The sequence below is a fragment of the Morone saxatilis genome, unplaced genomic scaffold (genome assembly GCF_004916995.1).
Source record: "Morone saxatilis isolate NCDOM2014 unplaced genomic scaffold, NCSU_SB_2.0 Contig23, whole genome shotgun sequence".
In the NCBI taxonomy this organism is placed as follows: domain Eukaryota; kingdom Metazoa; phylum Chordata; class Actinopteri; family Moronidae; genus Morone; species Morone saxatilis.
This window is the reverse complement of record NW_023339796.1, coordinates 4,563,857-4,587,288: the sequence shown is the minus strand read 5'-3', so window position 1 is coordinate 4,587,288 and position 23,432 is coordinate 4,563,857. Positions and strand designations below refer to the sequence as shown.

At 41.2% G+C, this 23,432-nt stretch overlaps 3 protein-coding genes across 3 annotated transcripts; 2 read left to right on the top strand and 1 right to left on the bottom strand.

The window, feature by feature from the left end:
- Positions 1 to 913: 913 nt before the first annotated feature.
- Positions 914 to 9,322, top strand: LOC118334868 (zinc finger protein 594-like). Its single transcript, XM_035670945.1, has 4 exons — positions 914 to 1,414; positions 2,540 to 3,109; positions 5,021 to 5,788; positions 6,529 to 9,322. Exons 1-4 carry the CDS (start codon positions 1,177 to 1,179, stop codon positions 7,329 to 7,331), a joined length of 2,379 nt encoding a protein of 792 aa, XP_035526838.1. The 5' UTR covers positions 914 to 1,176; the 3' UTR covers positions 7,332 to 9,322.
- A 722-nt stretch (positions 9,323 to 10,044) lies between these two features.
- LOC118334869 (zinc finger protein 436-like) lies at positions 10,045 to 13,390 on the top strand. Its single transcript, XM_035670946.1, has 4 exons — positions 10,045 to 10,507; positions 10,785 to 10,849; positions 11,455 to 11,548; positions 11,648 to 13,390. Exons 1-4 carry the CDS (start codon positions 10,300 to 10,302, stop codon positions 12,706 to 12,708), a joined length of 1,428 nt encoding a protein of 475 aa, XP_035526839.1. The 5' UTR covers positions 10,045 to 10,299; the 3' UTR covers positions 12,709 to 13,390.
- Positions 13,391 to 16,748: 3,358 nt separating this feature from the next.
- Positions 16,749 to 23,374, bottom strand: pnp5b (purine nucleoside phosphorylase 5b). Its single transcript, XM_035671483.1, has 6 exons — positions 23,219 to 23,374; positions 21,281 to 21,450; positions 21,082 to 21,185; positions 19,304 to 19,479; positions 18,378 to 18,568; positions 16,749 to 17,760 (listed from the first exon to the last, which is right to left on the bottom strand). Exons 1-6 carry the CDS (start codon positions 23,236 to 23,238, stop codon positions 17,543 to 17,545), a joined length of 879 nt encoding a protein of 292 aa, XP_035527376.1. The 5' UTR covers positions 23,239 to 23,374; the 3' UTR covers positions 16,749 to 17,542.
- Positions 23,375 to 23,432: the final 58 nt, after the last annotated feature.

Genomic DNA, 23,432 nt, shown 5'->3' with positions numbered 1-23,432 from the left:
TGAGCTTAGAGAAACTTTCCACTTTCAGCAGACAAATGTGAAAACATCCTTCTAGTGTCAAACTCTGCACAAACATTCAACTGTAGGAACAAGAAGGAAAACACATTTTTGAGTGGAGGAGGGGGGACTTCAAATGACCAGTGTGTAGGATTAAGTGGCATTTAGAGGTTGCAGTTACAGATTGTAACAATATCACTCGCATCTGTATTTGACGAATGCAAATGGGATGCAAAGTCTGTAGGAAAAACCACAGTGGCGGTGAAACCCGTGTAAAATGCAAAAAAGACCTTTTTAAATATGTAGAGGCAGTGTTTGGTTTGTCTGTTGTGGGCTACTGTTTTCTTTCCATCTGCAGCTGGCCTCATTAACAAGGCCCGGATCCCCCACTGTCACTGACTCTTATACCCACCCTATATATACCAGCGTATAATTTATATAATAATATATACTTATATATTAACATTAATGCACTCCTGTCTTTCCTGTACAGTCTTCCTTATCTTTCTTATCTTTCTTTAATTTTTATCTTTTTAAAAGTAACTTTATTCTTGGTGATTTTTGTGTGTTTTGTAAAATTTTTTGCGTGTGATTGTATATTTTGTTGATTGTATATTTTAAGCCACATTGCACCAAGACAAATTCCTCATCTGTAAAAACCTACCTGGCACTAAATCTGATTCTGATTCTGTAGAAACATGCTGCTCATTCTAAGCTAACGAAAAACATAATATTCAGGAGTACACTATTGATAACATACCCATGTCTATCATAAAGCTCTGCCAATGGAAACCTAAATGTGACACACTGGACCTTTAAGTAAACAAACGAGCCGAACCAATGTGCGTTGCGCCTTTCCTCCGCTCTTTACGGTATTTGTGTCATCACTTCCGTAGAAACGAGAGCCTGCGTTTATTCTTTGTGCCAATTAGCTGCAGCTAGCTGAAAGCGGTGCACATTATAAACCAACACCAAATCTAACCCAAACACCCGCAGTTTGTGCACATTAAACGGCTCCAACAATGGCCCGTTGTCGGTTAGAAAAGGGGGGGTAAATTACAGCCTCACGCCGGATGTTTGTGCCACTTTTCTCTCTGTAAACTTTACCCTGCCCTGTCACTTGTTTTTTTTTTGGGTTTTTTTGGGGGGGGGTTGTTTTTTTTAAATTTTATTTTAACAATGTTGAGCAGCGTTGCTCTGCGGGCTCAGATCGCCTCCATAATCGACGCCTTGTCCAAAGCGGCCGTGGCAGAAATCTCCAAAGTTGTGGAAGATGGGATGGTGGTGCTGAGGCTGGAAATGTGTCAGCGTGAGAACGAGATCAAGAAGCTGCAGAGCAACGTCGAGGTGCTGCACAGCGAGCTCAGATCAGCTCAGGAGAGGGTGACCCTGCGACCTGACACCCACCGGAGAGATGGTAAAGATATGACACACACATAAACACACTGTATCTGCTCTGTTAACCCTGACACAGATCTGCACACCATGCACTCTTGCATCTCTCTTTGTAGAGCTGCTTGCTCTGATAGTAAAAGAGGACACATGAGGACAGGGTTTCTGAGGGTTGCACAGGTCTGTTTTCTTCACACACACATCTGACTTTGTTTGCCTTTGAGGACTTTGGTCCTTCTCCAACCTCTGCAAAGCTCTGGCTGTCTGCAGGGAGCAGAGACTTGCACGGATTTATCTTTATCACATTCATGAACACTGTTTCAAAAGGTGGTTGAATGCCAGCAGTATTGTATCAGTTATAAAAGGCATCTGGCAGTCAGCTATAAATGTGACAGCCCCCCCTCCAGGAAGTCATGTCATCTTGGTGTTGAAAAAGAACAGCAAGAGTTTGTTAAAAACTACATTTATTATATGTAATAAATATATAATGTGGAAAAATACTGCTTCATTTGTCTTTGAATGTTCGCAAATTAATTTCTTAGAATAATTCAAATGACGTTTTTCCATTCATAAAATGGATTATTTAATTTGGCCTACCCTTTGAATCAGTGTTCTGCCTTTAATCCCTTCCTATAGCAATGCCACATTTTGTACAATAGGGGCATAGTGAGGACTTATTGCCCTAGGCAATGACTATGATGTCTACACAGCGTCAAACTAAAACACGCCGTCACACATTAACCTTTCCAGAACTAAATGGCAGACAGACACACAAACATCAGCAGCTCAACAGCCAGGTATTTCCCCCTGGAGTTGGTGGAGATCAAAAACCAGACCGTAAAGAGAGTTAATATTGGATTTACGGTTGAGGTTGATGCAAATAAAATGAAAGCCAACTAATGCTAACTTCACAATTTGTTCACAAAAATCACTTATTGCTGGTTTAATGTACTGATGAATGGTTGAATATATGAAATCTGGTTTCAGGTACAGTCGTGATAGCACAATGTGGCTGCTATATTTCCAACACATGGTCTCTTTGCACTTTGCTTGAGTCCGTAAACTCTTTGTAGATTGTACCAAAACTATGTGGTACTTGTAGAACAGAGGGTGTGAGTGGGTCATTACCATTATTTTCTCCTTTCCACAGATGCTCAGAGTGACGTTGGTGGTGAGAGGATCTTGCTGGAAAAATGTGCCAATAAGGACCAAAACAGCCTGCCCCTCCCTGAGGTGCAGGTGAAATGTGAACCTGTGGAAGAAGGAAGTGAAGAACAACCAGAACAACCGGCCTTGTACGAAAGGGACAGTGCGCAGTGGAGACCGACGACGCAAACTCAGGCAGGACGCAACAACTCAGATTATTTAAATATGGGTCAGAACTCCTTGTTGTGTCTTCCTGAATCGTCTCTGGACGCCGGACTGGCTGCGCCCTGCAGCGGCTCCGGTGGCCTTCAGCAGAGCCCCTTCAGCCGCGGGCTGCTGGGTTACAGCCAGTACCGTAACTCGTACAACACGGCGCGGAGGAGGACGGTGAAGAGGCTGATGTTCAAGAAAGGCTTCATCTGTCCGTATTGTGGGAAGTATTTTGAGCGTTCCGGGCACCTCGAGAGGCACAAAAGGATCCACACTGGCGAGAAACCGTATCGCTGCGAGATATGTGGGAGACGTTTCAATCAGAAATGCAGCCTGAAGGAGCACATGAAGATTCACAGGAGATGTAAGTACAATGCTTCATCGTCTACAGGTTGCTTAGCTTAGATGATTAAAATACTTCAAGAAGTACTGATCTGCCTTTTTGTCAACAACCTTCTTTAGAGTTGCCCTTGAGCAAAGCACTCCGGCCTCTGAAACTCACTACAAGGAAAGTGTTAAACTTGTTAGTTTTCAAGTGCTAATTAGATCAGATATACATGCAAAGCAGGGTGTTGCCTCAGAGTCTGTGCACTCAGGCGATATTCTCTGACTTTAGTGTCTCGCTCGAGGCAGTTTTCTGCAGGGCAGGATCAGGGTTAGGCTCAGAGGGATCAGTTGCCTGGGGTCACTGGACCTCCGCCAGCATACAGTATTTATATTTACTTATAATAAGTTATTTAATTCCAGTTCATATAGCGTGAAGACTTTCCCTCGGGCTTTGAATAACATTCAAAATACTTGTGGCTGATGTGGAGGAGCAATACATTTCTCTTTAATCTGAAGGTCCTCCAAATCTCCCTGACATATTTGTAGCTCGTTCTTCGCGTGTTATTTTTGTCCTCCGTCTTGGAGTCCTGGTTCAATTCATAGATGAAGTCTATGGCTGTGGTATTCGTCTGTGTCACAGCAAGCAGAGTTAAAAACTACAGTGTGTGATTCAGGCAAGACGACAGTAAATGGGGGATGGTGACCTAAAAGTGTTCGCCTGAGTGGCTTACAAAAAGACCGGCCTTTTATATCCTCTCAGCTTCTCAGGGCAAGGCTCATTGGGTATTAATTACTGGGGGGTCACATCTCGGTTCATGTGCATGCCACGCAGCAGTGAAAAAAAATGACCTTCAGGTATTTTTACTAACGTTTAGTTCGGCTGATAACAAACTACACCAGTGCAGGGCCCCGAACAGCCTCCCGTGTATGCAAGACTGAACAAATATATCTTCACAGGGTTTTCCCCCAGAAGTTGTTCAGAAGAGGTGGGGAATCACCCAGATTCCGGTGCCTCTCTTTCTGTATTCAGTTTAGTTAGAAGATGACAGCCTCAACTATTGTCACATCTAATAAATAATACACAGCGCCTCCATTGCTCTTGCTCCTGTTTTATTACATAAAAAATGTAGAATTTTCTTTTTACGATTTTAGAGGATACAGCCTTTAAGTTTGACAGTTTTTCAAAAATATCAAGTTGAAACGAATTTTCTATCATTTCTTTCCTGTTTTATGGGAACAAACTTCAATAGCCTATTATGGAGCTCACAATAGATCGTAATGACAGCATATTTCAAAACCAGACACGACTTGTTGTTCCAGACAGTGAATTTGGACAGATGAATAGAAATGGAATATTTCCAATATTTGAAGGGTGCTTTTTTAAAAACTGGCTGCCTTGGTTGTCTTTATTTCAGGCAAGAAGGCCCGTCTCAGCCGTAAAACGCTGCCTCTCAGTGAACTGCGTGGGTTTAAGGTTTCGGTCAGACAAAGTTTTTACTTATCAGATATTTCTGGTTAAGCCAGATCAACATGGGATCAAAGATTAGTTATTTATAGCATGAAGTCAATTGTCACTGTTGTAATTGTGCAAGTAAATGATGCTGCTGAAAATAAAGCTGGAAAAAGCTCCTGAGACGGTAGACAGTGGCTACAGCCAGGAGGACAGGAGTGTTGCAGTAAATGTGTATACTCTATTCATTATTGGACAGAAAGGTTGTTTGGGAAATAGATGGACTGACTGTTTTGGCTATAAATTAAAAGGCTATGGAGAAGCTCTCAGTTGAATATGAGGTTGTTTAAGTGAAGAACGTTTAGTTTGGACCTGACCTTACATATATGACTACACCATATGTGTAAAAGTTGAAAGGTAAAAACCTTTTGAACTCTTACTGTAGATGTGGGTGGTAAGAATGCTTATGATGACTTATGATTCTTTCTACTTAAACAGCCCTTCAGCCCAGACCAGTTGAGATCCACGTGGGCGAACAGAAGCAGATTCACGAGGTGAACCCGTGTACTGAAACTCATCGCCCGGAGGAAGAGAGCCAGATGAACGCTGAGGATGGCCTACCTAAGAATGAGGACATTGCGACAACACCCGTACATGTAAAATCTGAGCCTGCGGAGGAGAATATAGCACAACCACTGTTTCATGGAGGAAGCGAGCAGACAATGGAAGGAGTAGACAACCTCAGTGAGGACTTCGCATCATTTGAGAGAGACAACCAGCAGTGGATGTCCAGATTACAGGGACAAAACAGCGCAGAGATCAGCAGCACGGAGTTTCTCAACAGCTCAGCGCAGAGTATGACGTCCTTCCAGGGGATGGCGCAGTTGCTCCCGCCACCGGTCGAAGCCTCTTGTAGCACATTCTCCTTTCCAAGGAAACCATATGAGGAACTCAAAAACAGCATGATCTCCCAAACGCCCTATGGATCCTCAGACACACTGATGATATCAAGTGAAGCGGGACTGCACGGTATGGCGGGACCCACGCTGAATCACCACCACCAGAGAGCGAGCAGGTCTTTTCAGGTGATCAAACCAAAGAAATGCTTCATCTGCTCGTACTGTGGCAAGGTCTTTGAGCGCGCTGGCCACCTTGAAAGACATTTACGAATTCACACCGGGGAGAAGCCGTACGGCTGCCACATCTGCGGGAGGTGCTTCAATCAGAAGAGCAGCCTCAAGGGCCACATGAGGACACACAGAAATGGTACGAGACAAACGGCGTCATTCCCAGTAATGATTATTTGATCCATAAATTGTTATATAAAAGGGAAATAAAGAGGCCCATCACATTTTCCTTAAAGGTGGGGTCCGTCATTCTGGAGAAAGATTTAGATTATTTTAGAGAGGTTTATTGTTAAATATAATTCCCAGGTCGTCAAATATCAACGCTTTGGTAATGGTTGGTATTTGACGACCTGGAAATGAGGCTTGACAATCAACTATCTCTCTCCAGAATGACTGACCTCACCTTTTAAGTCTAAGTGGTCATATTCAGTTTGTTTGTGTTATAGTACAAACTCAAAATGTTTAGTTTCTTATCATGAAAACCAAGAAAACCAGCAGATATTTACATTTGGGATGCTGGAATTTATTCTGCATTTTAGCTAAAAAACAACAACAGACTCATACAGTTAATAAATAACCAGAGTATATAGTACAGGTGACACACAGATGATTTTACAAAATGTTAAAAAAGTGGGTTCTCTTAATTATAGAAATGTGTTCTAAATGTATATGCCTTTAAGTAGAGCTCTTTAAGAGAAAACACTAATATAACTATAGAATTAAACCAGTTTATAATCCTAAACGATCAGTTTTTAACTCCACCATTTACTACATCCATATCCTGCCCACAAGCAGCACTCCCGCATATAAAAAGCACAAGAAAAGATAATCTATTAGCAATTTACTCATTTAATTCTGTTCCCTTTTTCTTCCAAAAAGGGGAGAACTCGGATGTGCTGGAAGCGCAACACCTGATGTTTACAATCCCTGAAAATCAATCGTTGAAGAACCTGGCAGAACCCAAGACCGGACTGGCAGCTTTGGGAGAACAGCTAACAGGATCCACGTACAGCGAGCCAGTTGGTGAGCAAACAGTAATGGTAAAGCTGGAGCCAAATGGGGAGGATTTTCAGACTCTAAGCCAGGCAGGGACTGATAATGACACAGGAGCAACAGACCAAAGCCAGCTGTGGGCTTCTGGGATAGAGAAGAGCGGTGATGTCACTGAACAAAATGTCTGTCTACTTTTACACGATGTCAAGTATCACCTCAGTCCTGCTGGTGGAACCGCCAACGAGCAGCAGGGATATACCTCGCCAATCAAGGATCTCTCTTTTCTAGACCACAAGGAAAAGGAAGAAATGATGCACAATGATCAGTATTCAGTGATGGGGATGCAGCTGAGAAGCTCCGATATGACTCTAGCTCCGGAGCTGCAGGATCCACATATTCCACAAGAGGTAGCTGTGACTGAGTACACGGAAGTGAGTGAGAGGACTCACGAGGGAGGAGTGTTTGAATTTAATATGACAGGCGACCCTGAAGACAACTGCGGCGGGGACACCACCAGGCAAAATTGCTATATATGTTCAACTTGTGGGCAAAGTTTTGATAGTTTCAGTTTATTTCAGAGGCACCAGTGTAAAAATATCACAGAGCAATCCTTCGGCTGTGAGATATGCGGCAAGATGTTTAATCAGATGAGCATCCTGAAATTGCACCTTAAACTGCATGTAAAATAAAATCATTTGTAATGGACACAACAAGGAAAAATACTGTACCGGACACGATTCTCCACCAGGCTTCATCACAGTCAGTCAGGCGGCCAAGTGCATGAGTTACTTTCTCACGCTTGACAAAATCAACAATGTCCCAAAACTTCCAAAAGCTAAAGCAGAGGAACAAAGAGCAGTAGGTTTCTGATTTAAGTACAGGACAAAAATGTCTTCTTAGCGTCCGTCACATTTCAAGTACTTTGCTTTTCCTGCCACTTTCACCCTTTTTTTTTTTTTTTAAAGATTTCACGATTGTTGCCGTAGACATTGAACACAGTGGCCAGATCTGGCAAACAATGTTGAGTGTTTTAAGTGGCAATTGAAGCCGTCCTGTTACTCAGACTAATCAGTAGTACTAGTAAACAAGTCACTTAAGTTCTGTATGATGTGTTATTACTATAGACTGTAAATGTAACTCAGTCTTTTTCAGTGAAACTAAAATCAGAAATCCTCCCCCTCATACAGTCGGTGAAATGAGTCCTTACATTTCAACTAATGACGAAGGATTTTGCACTTCAACAGTTCAACAGTTCAACAAGCTTGTTATCGTCCACGATATACTGTCAGCATATTATTATGTTCTTTAATGTGAGGTAGAGTTTGATGATATGTTAAAAATACAGTATTAGGTGGAATTTGGCTGAATTAGAACAAAATTATAGGATGCCAATCTCATGGATGTAACATATCAACTAGAGATATAGGACAGATTTCTTCTCTATTCAGTTCTACTGTGCCATACTTCAGAAATCAATCAGTTCCATCAAAGCTTTGATAAGACGTTTCTTTAATACTACACAAATATTCTGTATGTTAAAATATGGAATAATACCTATTTTCCCTTTTTTAGGAGGATGCAGTGAGGGTACTACTGTTTTTTTTTCTAAGCGGTGATTTTAAGCCATTGTTAAAAGATATTCATAGAGATGTTTATTGTTGATAAATCATTCGGACAGTAGTGTCTTCCTTTTAAGTTGAACCGAACAAACCCTCATAACAATGCACTGTATACCTCAAATTACTATTGCCTTCAAAGCTGCATGTAAGTATGTCTTGATATTGTTATATTCTGTTGGTTTGGTCTTTAAAAGTCATATTTAAAGGAAATTATTTTGGGGTCAGGGCAACATTTCAAATATAGCAGACCTCCCTGTAACCAAAAATGGCAACAAGGTCTTTTTTTTAACTTAGAGAATAGAAAGGGGACTACAGTATGTTAATACTAAATCATATGTAAGATATGTGCGATTATGTTTAATTAAAGAAACTTGAAATACCTCAGTGATACACAGGGTCACCGTAGTCCTCGAGAATTTGGAAAAGTGTTGTTTCCTTAGTCTGATATTTATTTTTTGGGAGGGGGGATATTTTTTATGAAGGGTTAATGACAGTCAGATAGATAGAGATTACACAGCCAGTGTTCGGCATTGCACATGGAAAACTGTTCTATGAAAAGGCATTAAACTGGTTGAGTAAATTGTTTTGAATGGTTCAATTTGCATTCGTTTTATAGCAGGTGGCTGCACTTGAAGAGGTCGTTAAAATAGTTTGACAAAACTCCACGTAATCCAACAGAAAGAGCAACTTTTCTACGCTTATCAAGGTGACACTAAACCCTTTATCGTACAGTGTGATGAGTGCCTAAATTTTTTCACATGGGTATTAAATCCCAAACCCTGCCACTGCAGTGTTGTTGCCTTTTTTAAAAGCAGTGTTACAGAGTCAACTTCCTATAATTTGTTCTCTTCCTTAATTTCTAGTGTTTTTAAGTCTTTGCTTTGATTCAGTAGATCATTGATCAATAATTTGTCAATCTTACACCCAGTTGTAGCATGATTCACAGGCATCACACAACCTTTTACAGTGATCACATTATTCTACAAGATGTTGGAGTTATGTTTGAAAAGATTATCATAATGAAGCTTTTTTGTATTTTCAAATAAATTCAAAACTAAGGATTGTGGAGTCTGGCACTGGTTATTCTAATATTGATTAGTGAAAATAAATGATTGCACTACTTACCACACCAACGCTGTTTTGTTGCTTCTCCCACCTTGCCTCTTTCTTCTTCCAGGGTTTCCACATGCTTGGAAAAGGTGTAAACTTATTAGATATTCGCTAAATGGAAGAGGACCCAATATGGATCCTTGAGAGACCCCCAATTTAGATCAAATTTCATTAAATGGTCACAAATCACAGGCTTTCAGAATCAAGTTTCTAAGTATAGATTTAATTTGTAAATAGGCTACTTCTGCAGAAGGGCCTATGTTCCCACAGCCCAATAGTCCCACATTTCGAAGATTTCTTTTCAAAATTAGGCCCTATGTTCCCACATTTCCTTTTTCATAAATTTGTTTCAGATTTTCTCCCCCTTTCTCCCCCTGACCCTAACCACATAGGGCTGTGGGAACATAGGTCTGACCCCCTGCAGAAGGGGATATAGATGGGGCATGCTGCAGCTTTTTAGGGTTGGCAATTGCATCTATCAGTGCAGAATTAGAGTATTTTTAACAGTATTTGAGAATAAAAAACATTTAAAAACATGTACATTGTATTTTAAAATGAACATTTTTTACCCAAAACATCAAGCAGCCCCTTAACTTTTACAGCTGCACAGTCTTCTGACAGACCATTAAAAAGGTAAGTCACCTTCAGTTTTACCTGAAACACTCACCAGTGTTACCAAACGTCGTCACACACTTTGTTTCCTCCTTGTTGGCTGTAATTTGACTGCGCGTCTGCTCGTGGGTTTACGGTAGACGCCTCAGCTACACGGAAGAAAAGGTTCCAGCTAGCTAGAAACACAGGGATGTAAAAAAAATGTTGTAGTGCGTCGGTTGTTTTCGCAATTTCTGTAACGAAATCACTCAGTGGAAGGACATTTTTATTCTATTTTTTTTCTCCTCCTCGAACACTTACTTTTGCATGAATTAACATGGCGACGTGCATTCCCTTTCAAAGCCAGCTATCCTCAATAATGGAGGTTTTGGTTAAAGCAGCAGTGACAGAGATATCCAAACTAGTCGATGACAAATGTGCGTTTCTGCACCTCGAAATATCCCGAAAGCAAAGCGAGAATGAAATGCTGAAGAGGAAATTACTGATGATGGAGAACAAAAATGCACAGCTGCAGCGAGGCTTTGGTGAGATCCTCTACTGCCTTTATTTGTGCTCCTTATTGACGACTGTGGTCAATTGATGTATTATGCATATTAATGTGGCATCATGTGGACATCTGATTACATTTGCAATTAGTTAAAGGCAGCACTGTGAGAGTGCTGCACATTCTTACATGAATTAATGTATTTTATATTAATTATTGGACATTCTTACAATGCAATACATACAATTGGACACCTTTCCTTCTTTAAAGATATTTAATTTAACTTTTAATTGGATTTTTTTCCCTTTGTGCACCAGAAAACTACATGGACCGAGGACCTGATGTGGGGAGTAACTGTCCGCATCCCACAGGAGAAATGAAGGTCTGTGTTGTTTTTGTAACTCAAAATCCTTTATTTATGTCAGCAGCATCCCTCAACATGCCTGAATAACGTGGGCAACTACCCCCAGGGCCCCAAGACCACCAAAGGGACCCCAAAAGCCCCAAATGAGTTGGTGGTAATATTTAAACACAATGCTCAGAGAAGGGTATAAATGGGGGTAATAGAGGCCAAGCAGCATAGAGGCTGCTAATTAGGAAGCCCAGAATTGTTGTCTAATTAGCACAGACTCTGGTGTGGAACATGCTTATAATTAATTAAAGCTGACTTTTGCTTGTGGTGGTGCCTTGAGTGACAAATCCACAGAGAATTGTCACCTCACTCTGCAGTTCCCTGTCAGCTCTACGGGGCGTTTTAGTGTCTTTTGGCCTATTTTCAGCAACAAAAACAGAAAACATTTGTACACTACCTGCCCAGATGCACACAATTGAGAGCCAGCTTGTGTCTAAGTTTGTGATGTCTCAAGTTGACCCGAAGAAATCTAGTTTACTGAAGAAATCTTGGTTTCAGACACTAGTGTGATAGAACAATGTGGCTGTTATATTTCTAATAGTGGTCTCCTGTTTTTTAATCCTCTCTTCGTCTAGTTTCCGGAGATTGAAGATGCAACTGTTTCATTCACAATTAAAGAAGAAAGTCCAGATGAGACGCTGTGGATCAGTGATTCTGCTGGACCAATTGGTGAGTTAAAGAACAAGAATTAAATCCAATACATTGAAATTAAATTGAAATTAACTACATTGGCCCCTGCTGACTTTTCCTAACACCTGTCACTTGCAGGTTCTGCTGTACAATATCCCAATCCAGTTAACGCCCCGGAGAGCCAGCAGCTTGAAGAGAGCCGTCAGCTGAACCATTCAGAGGTCGCAAGGCAAAAAGCCTCAGAGTTCGGTGACTTGTACAACTCTGGTCAGCTTGCAGGTGACATCAGTGGCCTTCAGTTCACTGTCAAGACAGAGAAGGAGGAGAACCGATCTGGATTCAGTCAGGGAGGATGCCAGCACGGTGCAGGGAAGCAGACTCAACTCGCTGCTGACTTTTCTATGGATGAACGAGAGAATCAACTGTGGTCATCCATAATTGAAGGTAATGACATTGATGCTGGTTTTCCTGACTTTTCCAGCGTGGTAGAGGAGTATTCCAACACATTCCCGGATCATTCTGATGCTCACGTGGTTTCCAACACTTCCAAGTCGGCTGGTGTCCAGCAGGTGTCCTCTCAGAGGCCGTGTAATGGGATCTACAACAGTGAGTATCAAAAGGATGCTCCACAGTCGTCCAATTTTCAACCCAGACCTCAGGGCACCCAGTCAGAGCAAGACAGGCAGAAGGAACAAATGTACGCGCAGAGAAACCCCTCGCATCATCTGAGGCAGCCAGATGAACACCCTGAGAGGGAGACTGCAGCCGGAGATAGACCGGCCGTAACTCCCTCGCACAACACTTTAACACCGAGCAGCTTTCCCTCTCACACCCACCACAAACCTCTCTCCGGCATGGCGCGGGGCTACGTTTGCTCGCAGTGCGGGAAGACATTCGGCCGTCTGCACCAGTTCAAGCTGCACCAGCAAAGCCACAAGAGAAAGCGGGCGTTCTGGTGCACGGTGTGCGGGAAGAACTTCCAGTGTTCGTCCCACCTCAGCATACACCACCGGACACACACAGGCGAGAAGCCGTACGGTTGCGGGCAGTGCGGGAAGAGGTTCACGCAGCAGAGCAGTCTGAGGGTCCACCAGCGCACACACAGCGGGGAGCGGCCCTACAGCTGCTCGCTGTGCGGAAAAACCTTCATCCTGATGCACCACTTGAAGCGGCACAGAATCATTCACACATACAGCTGAGGTGGAGATGTTTGAAGGGATGTTGCTCAGGTGAAAAGACACAAATGACCCCCAAAACCAAATCAAAAAGCCAGTGAGCGGCAGCTTTTTTGTTTGGGATTTGTAACCTTGTGGCATTGCTCACAGACTTTGTATATTAATGCATATTTTACTATGCAAAACCCATCCAATTTGAAGATGTTTGCTTCTTTTTATTTTACATACTTGTCTTGTAATTATGAAAACCTGAAACTGAATTGCAACAGAATTCACACAAGACATCTCCAAAGCTAGAAATCCAAAAAACAAAACAAAAAAACAAGGTCTAAAATGTGGAGTCATTACAAAAAGATCCTGCAGATTTCCTCTTAAAGTTACCTGTATACTGATCTTCACTCATAGACACAGTTTATTTCAGCTTCTCATTTAGAAATTTGCCTTACTTCATCTCAGCACTGAAACTGTAGAAGCACAAGATGCTCTTTACCCCCATAAACTCTCCCCTTCACAGTCAAAAGAGGGCTTTCCATTCAGAGCCAGTGAAGCACCTCTCAGGTTTATGTTTTGATGTCAACATTAGTAAAAACCCGCCTGACTATTGTTCCGAGTTGATTTTTTTCTCATAAAATGTATGCCCAAAAACCCATTGCCCTTTGTTATGATTTATATTAAAGGATCGTTCAATCAGCAGCTGGTCTGAATATTTCTAGTTTTGGACATCACACTTTGTTTGTACTTGTAAATAACTCAGTTTGTGCTCCTCAAACTACAAACAAGTGCTGACTTTCTTGCAGAGTTCATTACCATTCACTGTATTCATTAGATTATCTTAAAAGGTATCCCATTGCAATTTACAGTGATGTAAGTCAGAGGAAAAGCAGGACATACTCCCAGCTGGATCCATGAATGGTTTGCATTCTTGCTTTATAAATGATAATTAATTGTTTATCAAAACTGACATTAATTGAATTACTATCAATCCACTCATTAACCTGCTCTGCCCTAACGTCTAGGTTTTTGCCCTATATCAGTTGATATACAAGGTCAGTTAAACATTATTTGCTGTCCAAACCTGACCAGCAGGTTACATTAGGGACGGTTTGATATTTAGAGGAGGGGGTGACTCAAAACAGGGGAGGCATTAAGTAATTAATTAATCGACTATTCAAATTACGGTTTAATTCAAGCCTGCCTTTTTGTCACTCTGGTAGGATGAAACGGCACCAGAGGGCAGCGTAACTCATCCTCTAAAGCGTCTCAGTGCAGAAAAGGAACTATGACTGCAGTGCTGCTGCCTGAACAGAAACAGGAACTTCACACGTCCTATTTACTGTCAAACGTGAAAGTAGCTACCTGACCTGCTGCCTTTCATATATTTATTTACAACTACTACATTCTTGCACATCATCCCTGCTTCATTTCAATTCTACGTGTTGCTTTTTGCGGTTGCATTTTTTTCTTGCCACCCTCTGCCTCTCTATGCAGAAACCCTGTAAAATGAAGATGTTGGTTGTAGCCTAACGATCCAGTTTCTCGTTATGGTTAAAAAGTGTCAGTGATGCTACTCTAGGTTTGGTTCATCTGGATTCATTATCCATACATTTCTAATAGGAAATGTTGGCTCCTCTGTTGTTTTTGTGTTCTGGTCTAATTACACTTGCCATTGTTTCCCGTTGTACATGGTCAACATGGGTTTCGTTTGGTGTGGGTTACCCAGGTAGTGAAGTACAGTATAAACACTGCTGTGGAACAGTATGTCCTACAGTAGCAGTCAGTGCCACAGACGATGTATTTCCTGCTTAATTCATCATACTGTAACTGTGTTTTTGTTTGTAGAGCTTCACTGCAAACACACACAGTTATTTAAAGGTGTTCGAGGAAGAGGTTGGTGTGTTGAAGCTAATGATTTCCCCTTATGAACACAGGATTCTTTCAGGGGCTTCCGCTTATCAAATACAGGAGGTGTTTTTGCTAAATATTGCTGTAATGAAAACATACCTGCTGTGTCATCCTCCACCTTTTGTCAAATCAACGGTTTTAAGCATAATTTAAAAAATACAGGACTTAAATTTAACATTTGATCTAGTGGTTGTGTTAGATAAGTGTATTTGCACACTCATCAGAAGCTGTAAAGGTAGATTGTTCTGACAGCCAGCAGCTAAAACAAACAATTTACAACTTCCACAGCTTATGTTAAGCATAATGTGCATACTTTCAAACCAATTATCCTAAGTACATTTAGCAGGTTAAATATCTGTGTGTGTGTGTGTGTGTGTGTGTGTCGGTGTGTGTGTGTTGTGTGTGTTGTGTGTGTGTTTGTGCGCGTGACCATAAACCCAACCGGTCGAACTAGAAGATGAACTTACTGACGGCAATGTGTGCTGAGAGTGCACTGCCTGTGCCTCGCTTTGCTTCCTTACACTGCAGTGAATCTGTACAGTTCGTGCGGACACCTGGACCTGCTCATTCGCTGCAGTAAAACAGACAGCTCATAAAAGTCTCACAGCCTTGTATGGCCATAAAGACTGGTGCCTGCGTCATGGAAAATGTTTTTTTATTTTCTTTTTGGAGGAGGGGGAGGAGGAGAAGGGGGACAAGTGGCAGTGGATGTATTTTTGGTAAGAAAGTGGGAACAGGCAGAGTGTAGACTGAAATATCAGAGTGAATAGACAGTAAAGAAAGAGGAGGGTAAACATGGCTGATAAGATGGAGGACAAACAGTAAAAATGTCAACCATCATGATGGTTGAGAGGGCAGCTGTGGGCTCGAGCTAGATGTATTGTTTGGCATTCTTACCGTGGGAAGCTTACATTGATTTTGCAGGTTGTGTCTTTGATGGGGATATCTGCCTTCGGGCACTGTTAGGAGACAGATCAGTGGTACAGTTTGTCTTTCTGGCCCAGTTTTTTTGTGTATTTTTCCTTTTACTTTATATGGCCAAAAGTATCTGGACACCCTTGCCCCTTGTGTCTTTGGTCAGTTGTAGTTTTTCATAGTTTGGGCAAGGCCCTACGGCTATATTTTACAGTGCTTACAGCTTTGTGGCAGCAGGTTAGTGCCCATGTTCAACAACCACATCGCTGTGTATTGTTTTGGGTGTCCACATACTTTTCTTCAGTGCATTTGCAGCAGCTACACAGGGGCTTGAGAGAAGATTTTTTTCAAACTTGTGTGTCAAGAGAAAGAGAAGTTTAATAATTTTGCCCTTCATGATGCAGGAAGAACTCCATCAAACAAAAGCCTTAATGCGACATTAATAGACAAGAATCCACTGCAGCTGTCCAACTACACTACTACACTAAGACCAAGTGCCTAGTTTTTTTGCAGAGTTGGGTAAGTGTGCCTATACTTATACTATACTATATATATGACACACAGCAAGGGGCCACAGGTCAGAGTCGAGCCCATGGCCGCTGCAGTGGGGACTCTGCTACCAGGGTGCTCCCTCTTTCATTATCTTTTAACCAACCAGTGCTCCTCTTGCTCCATTAATACCTTGCCCAAGGTTTCACCAAATTTGCGATATGAAAGCTTAAAGCTTGCAACATAAGATTTCCTTTTGTACTAATTTCAACACATTTCACCAATCAAAACAAACGCCATACTGGCAAACCCGTGTAAGAGCCCTGCACGGCCTGCAAATGTATCTGCAACTTACAAGCGGGAATCGTTTGTGAAATGTGATGATGCCACCACTTGCAGTGAGACAGGGCCGTAAACATCTAGTAGTCTTTAAGGTCTTCATGTCAGTTTACATCTCCTATATTGCTGTGTATTCTCAAACAAATGTGCAATTACCTGGGAACCTGGGATGCCCTAGGTGCAGTTGTCCAGTTTGTAATACTTGGTTCTCTGTGTGCTTTTAAAAACAATGGCATTGTGGGACGTAGGAAACCTTTAACTTCATATAGTGGAAGTTTGTACAAGACAAATGAAATTACAGTATAAGAGAGTATAAGAGCTGAGGGTGGATTTTTCTTTTTAAGACTGACTCAAGACCACTCATCTATAGGAAAAAGATCTCATACATCCCACCAACAAACTACAAAGGAACACAGAAACATTATTCAAGTCATTTTATTGTAAAAGTAGATCCACAGTTTGAACAGTTTTTAGTAAAGTAACTCTAAAAGCACAAACAGCCAGAAACTCAGTCTGTTAACAGTGATAAGACATGGAAGGAGATTTTGATCAAATTCATACTTTGTCTCATGCACGATAAATTCCTTTGCTTCAACTCTGTCCATCAAACACTCGATATATTATCAAACCCAATAAAAACGCTACTTAAATACATTCAGTATAAATATCTTAGAACATTTTACACATCTTAAACATCATGTGAGATTATTATTTCCACAGTTTAACAGTGATCTTTGATGACTTGGTCCTCCACATTAAAAATGTGAATATCACTTTCTTCATATTAGTTGTTAACGAATATGTAAGGGAATGTAAGAACTGAAAGAATAAATATTTCGATTTTATTAAATTAAAAGTTATTAAGTTAGAAAATACGGTGCTGTTTCACTGAAACACCAGTTGGCTGAATACAGTACAGTGTATCGCAGCAGTATCGCAGCAGTATTAAAGGTACAGTAAGATAATTTATTTGTACAATTCAAAAATGTAAACATTGCTGATAGAGGAGTGTATAAAAAGTGGACCAGTTTCCAGGATTTTAAGACTAGGGGAAAAAAATTAGGTTTAGCTAAGAAACTAGTTTATCGAGTAGTAAACCTAGCCTGGCAGTTTAAACAAAAGTTTTGGTTTTTTTTAGCGTTCTAATAAGAAAAAAACATCTACGTGATGCAGAGATAAAGCAGGACAACAGGTACGGCGGTCAGTCTCATAATCAGTAGGAGTTGTCGTTGTGCTCCATCCGAGCCACCATGGTGGACACCAGCTTCTCCATTTGCTCGGCCCTCATCCTGCCTGTCTCCAGGACTTCTTCGTGGTTGGCCTTCTCCTGGCTGTCGTAGTCCATCACCGCACGATTGCTGATCAGTGACAGGGCGAAGCAACGCATCTTGGCATGGCGGGCGACGATGACCTCATGGGCAGTGCTCATCCCTGCAGCAAAAAGACAAAGAGGAGGTGAGACTTTATGCAGCCCAGATCTTTGCTGTACAGTATGTGACAAGGTTGCTATCCCTTTTACATTCCTGGGTATATTAGGACGTTATGGACAATGTTACAAATCAATGAGCAGAACTACTTTATGCCAATATTGGGTTTGTGTTATTATTCACTTGATTATCCATATCTCATTTATATTATCCATATCTTATCTCATATTCATATTCTTATCATAAAAACATTACTTTTGGTTATAATCAGACTTTAGACGTTGCAAGTATGTGAGTCAGTAATTTAGTGGTATGAGTAGTATTTGGTGTAACTCAATTACCGGGATTATTTTGTTATTAGAACGTGAAGCATTACAAAAACACTGAAATTGCTTAAAATGGAAGTTTTGAATGACTAGTCCTGTGACTCACTGTGTTAGACCTTGGGTGTACGTGTGTTGTGTGCATGTGCTCTTGTACTGTTTTTGTAATGACGTGAATGTGAACCTTGAGATTAAGGACATTAAAGCTTAAAATCAGGTTCAGGTTAAGGTTAGAGTTAGGGTAAAGTTTAGTTGTGATGGTTAAGGATAGAGCGTGAGAGGGAGACGTGACACTCACCAACAGCATCAGCACCTAGCCTGTTCAGCATGCGACACTCAGCGATGGTTTCGAAGGATGGACCTCCCAGGACACAGTACACTCCCTCCTGCAGGAATTCGCTGTAGCCCAGCTCTGTTGCCACGTCGTGGGCCAGCTGCCGCAGCTTGCGGTCGTAGGCGTCAGACATGCAGGGGAAGCGGACACCAAACCTGAAGAAAGGATAACGTGTTGAGTCATGTTTAAAATCAATACTGAAACTCCCCTAAATGACTCAGGTACCGGTAAGTAATGCACCATGTTCTTGAAATTGACTAATGTTCTCTTGAGAACAGTGTATAAGTGGTCTGTTCCCTGTATTGATGCTCTGACATTACTCAGCTCTGCTCTGAAGCTACAAGTTATGTTAAAGTGTATTCAGAACAATAGGCACTTTTGTTGACACTGACATCAGCTTATTGTTGCTCCGTGGCTGAAATGTGGCAGTTTTGTAACTGAAAAAGGGGACAAGAATAAAAACTGGTGGAGGAAGGAAAACTGGGTACAGCTGAGTCATTTGAACAGTGAATGGAAAGTGAACTTGCTAGAAAAATAAGATTAAACTGTATTGATCTCCAGAGGGGAAATACAAATGACAAAGACCATTTGAGCTGATGCGAAAAGTAAATTTCTCTTTCAGGCTAATTACTAAGAAAGACAGTGTTATAATTCTGGTGAACCAACTACTTAATGTGTTAAAACCCCCACTTGAAAGACTGTGATTATTCTCTGTAGTAGTGTAACATGATGGTCGACTGCTGTTAACTGTGACAAAATAATGCTTTTGACAGGAAATGCTGGTTGTTTTGAGCATTAAAAAAAACTTCAAGACCAAAAACTATGTCAACAATATCTGCTCTCATTAAAGCATTTCAACAACAATGCATCTCTTCCACTCCGCTACCCACTTGTCATCATTCGGTCCAGACAGCGGGTTGATTCCGGCGAACCCTGGCATGTTGATGTGGTCCTTGATGATCATGATGTCTCCCACTTTGTAGTCCTGGTTGAGGCCTCCAGCTGCGTTGGTCATGATCATCGTCTCCACGCCCATCAGCTTGAAGACACGCATGGGCAGCGTGATCTGGAAAACACAAGGTAATATCAGCACAATAATATTAATGTCATGAAAAAGGAGTATTATGGAAATGTTTCTTAATCTGCACTTCGAGTGATTGACAGTATGCTGCTGATATGATAATACTTTATAAAGGTATTTCTATGTTTACTGCATTGGATAATCTGCCTCAGGTTGTTTTCTCATCTCCAGCTCTGCTCAATGTGACAGAGTCCAGACACCAGCTGAATAAATACAAATCTAGAGAATGAGCAACAAATTTAAAAGGGTTGGTTCCCCCCAAAACACACCTACTTTGGAGAACTCTTTATCTGAAGTTTGTGCCTGAGAAATGTGCCAGAAATCTTATATTTACATTTGAAACACAAAACAGCCACGTCTCTCAACAACCTTCCACCAAAGGAATTGTCCAGCTGAAAACTGTGCTGTGATTGTTGTGAGTACTGGGGACAATGTTTCTGGAAGTTGGCAACTGTTGAGGAGAGTTTTTGTCACATGTCACTTTTCAAGGCGAATGCTAGAAAACTGTACAATTCCCTTTCACGAAAAAAGGACTGCTTGGAGAAACAACATGCATAAGAGAAGCACATTTTAGTAATTAGAAATGATATATTAACACAAAGACACGCATATGTTATATATGTATCTTTGTATCCCTTATTGTTTTTATTCCATGTAATTCTGTTGAATCAAAAATCCTGTGAGGAGTAAGAAATGGGCTCCCTGTTTCTCTCCTGTTGCGTGCCATCCTTTACGAGCCTTCAGTGGTGGAAAGTAAAGTACTTTTACTCAAGTACTGTACTTAAGTACAGGTTTGAGGTACTTTGAGGGAAATATTGTACTTTTTGCTCCACTACATTTAACTGGCTGATATAGTTACTAGTTACATTTAAAATTAAGTTTTTATATATATATATATAAAAAAACAGACACTGTATGATCAGATTATTATATTTGAGACTGAGATTAAACCAATGGGTGATGTAGTTTTGCCACATCGTCATGTCTCAGATCTTGTTGTGAGTTGTTGATGGAACTTTTTCCTTCTAGATTGTTTAGATAGTTTCATTTAAAACTGTTGGATTCCAAAGAGATCAAAGTATCCAATATTTAACTAAAAATCAAATAAAAGTCTAAAATATTAAGAGAAATGTGTATAGCAGAGCTTTTTTCTTCTCTTCTCACCCCTCCTCAAACTACAGATATTTACAATATAATAATATTTAATATAATTAAATACTAACAGAACAAGTACCTCTACTTTGGATGTGTACATTTTGATTAGAATACTTCTGCACTTTTACTTAAAGGTCCAGTGTTTAACATTTAGGAGGATCTATTGGCAGAAATGGAATATAATATTCACGGTTGTGTTTTCATTAGTGTATAATCACCTTAGTATAGGAATTGTTGTGTTCTGTGACCTTAAAATTAGAAATAGTTTTATATACAGATGCTGTGGGTCGCCTTTGATGGCCATGTTGAATCACCAGGTTTGCAAATTACAACTCCCTTGCCTCACCCTCCCATATTAAGTACATCGGAGAAACTACAGTGACAGCGAAACTTGCAGAAAAATGTGGACGGACCTATCTGGTCTCTACTCACCTTCTGGATCGGGTAGCCCTCGTACAGGTGGAACCTGCCCTGCATGCAAACACACGGCTTCCCTTTTAGTGTTCCAAACACCAGCTGGCCTGCATGACCGTGCACTGTAATACACCCACACCCAGTGCATTTAATTAGAGGCCACAAACATGCACACACACTTACATTAACAGCTGTGTTTTCCACCTCTTGTGCATACCTGTGCTCTTGGGGAAGTTAGGAATGTCACTGTATTTGAAGACCTGAGGGTCCTTGATCATCTTAGCCAGTCCCCCCAGGCCTGAACCGCACACGATTCCCACAGTTGGCCGCACCTGTGTTCTAGACAGCAGCCAGTCAGTAGTGACCTGACACTCCTCATAGCGGCCACTGAAAGAGTCAGACAAAACAAAGATTAGTCACGTATGTAATAAACGCTTGGCATCCTGTACAGTCACTGAGCTGAAATGATCATTTTTTCCTGGCTTTGAATAATATTTAGTACACACACACACACACACACGCACACACATACACACACATTATATCCTGTTTGTTTCTGGAGTTAAAATGTTTAAAGTGGCTTTATTGTATAAACAATGCGTCATATTCAGGTGATGAAGAGTGATGAGACCTTAACACACCTTTACCATGTACAGTATTTCTCAACACACACACACACACACACAATCCAAGCTCAACCCTGTCTTTATATACAACTTTATTAATCCTCTGAGGCCAAACTGGTTTGTTTGCTAATGCACAGTAAAAACAAATTAGACACCAGTTAGACAGGTCACAGTCACCAAAGACAACATACACCCACATAAACACATATTTTACGATAATATTAATGTAGCTCAGAAGATGCCCTTTAACCACTAACTTAAAAAAGGAAACCCACTATAAATACAATTTATCAATTAGTACAGTGTGCATCATAAATGCTGCACCCAGAACCGATATAACAGGCGATACACATGAAGCAACATCTAGATACGTTAGCTGGAGCTTCAAGAATCAGATTTTTCTAAATTGAATAGACTAAATGATTAATCCAGACGATAATCTTCAGATTGATTGATCATGAAAATAATTCACTGCAACCCTAGAATAAGTTAACACTGGCATATTGTCTGGTCGAGTAAAATCAGACCTAAAAACTGAAACAGTATGAACACCTTTAGGTTACTTATCAGCTATCTCATCACAAGTGGTGTACCTTTTGTGTGTGTGTGCGTGTGTGGGTGGTACAAGTATGTCAAAATTGTACTCAAGTAAATGAACTAGTTACATTCCACCACTACTAAAAACTCATTTCTGTTTCATATCAGCAGGTTATTTTAATTGAATCCTCATTGTGTGTCAGCATGAAGCCATCTCAGGCTGCCCCGCTGCTTTTTGTAATAATAGTAATAAAAAAGTTGAGAAATGTGAGTTTTCCGTTTTGCCTAACGTGTGTCAAACTTTCACCGGTTCACCACAGTGATGCTGTGCTCACATGTGGTCCAACACGCCACCCAGTCAGTGACTCAGTGACACGGTGGAGTTTGTGTTTCATACGGAGAAAACTGGGTGGGGGGGATTGGAAATTACGTAACGGCGGAGTTCATGTGCTAAGCGTGGGTTTTTTTTCCCCCAGTCATACCGAGAGTCTGTTGCGCGTTTTATTGCGCTATTCACGGATTGCAGAAGAGCACGTTTTCACCTCTTGTGTTTTTTTCCACTCTCTTAATAGTAAGATCACCCCGGGGGCAAACACTTGTCTCTGCTGTCTGGTAAATAAAAGTAAAAGGAACTGGGAAGCATCCTCGGGAGCGTGCCATCCTCACGCAGCATAACGCGCGCCTGTTTTTAATTATCGGTTTAATTAAGTGTGGATCTATTTCTCCGGGGATTTGGGTACGTGGGTGTGTGGGTGGGGGGGGGATGTAGCTACAGTTCAAAGCAGTATTACAGCCTCCACACGTAGCTTCCCGTGTGAAATGAGCGATGGAAACCCGGTAATGACTTCAAGACCGATACAGAGGCATCATAAAAGCAAAATGATACATAATATATTTAAATATGATATGATTCTTATATATTACGGTATAAATGACATTATTATCAACACAGGTTTGCTCTGGAATAATGCAGTAAATAGGAGTTTACTCACCCAGACACAAACTCTGACATGGAGATGGATGAAGGGCGATCGAGTCGGAAGGTCGTTCCGCGTTAAAGTGCGTCTATTGGAGTTTATCCTGGTCTCCTGATGGTGGAACCGGTTGTAGGTTTAAACCCAGATCTCTCTGCACCAGAAATGCGATACTCCCTGCACGTCACAGCTTCAAGAGAGGCTCTGATTGGTGCAGAAGCGCGGGCGTTGT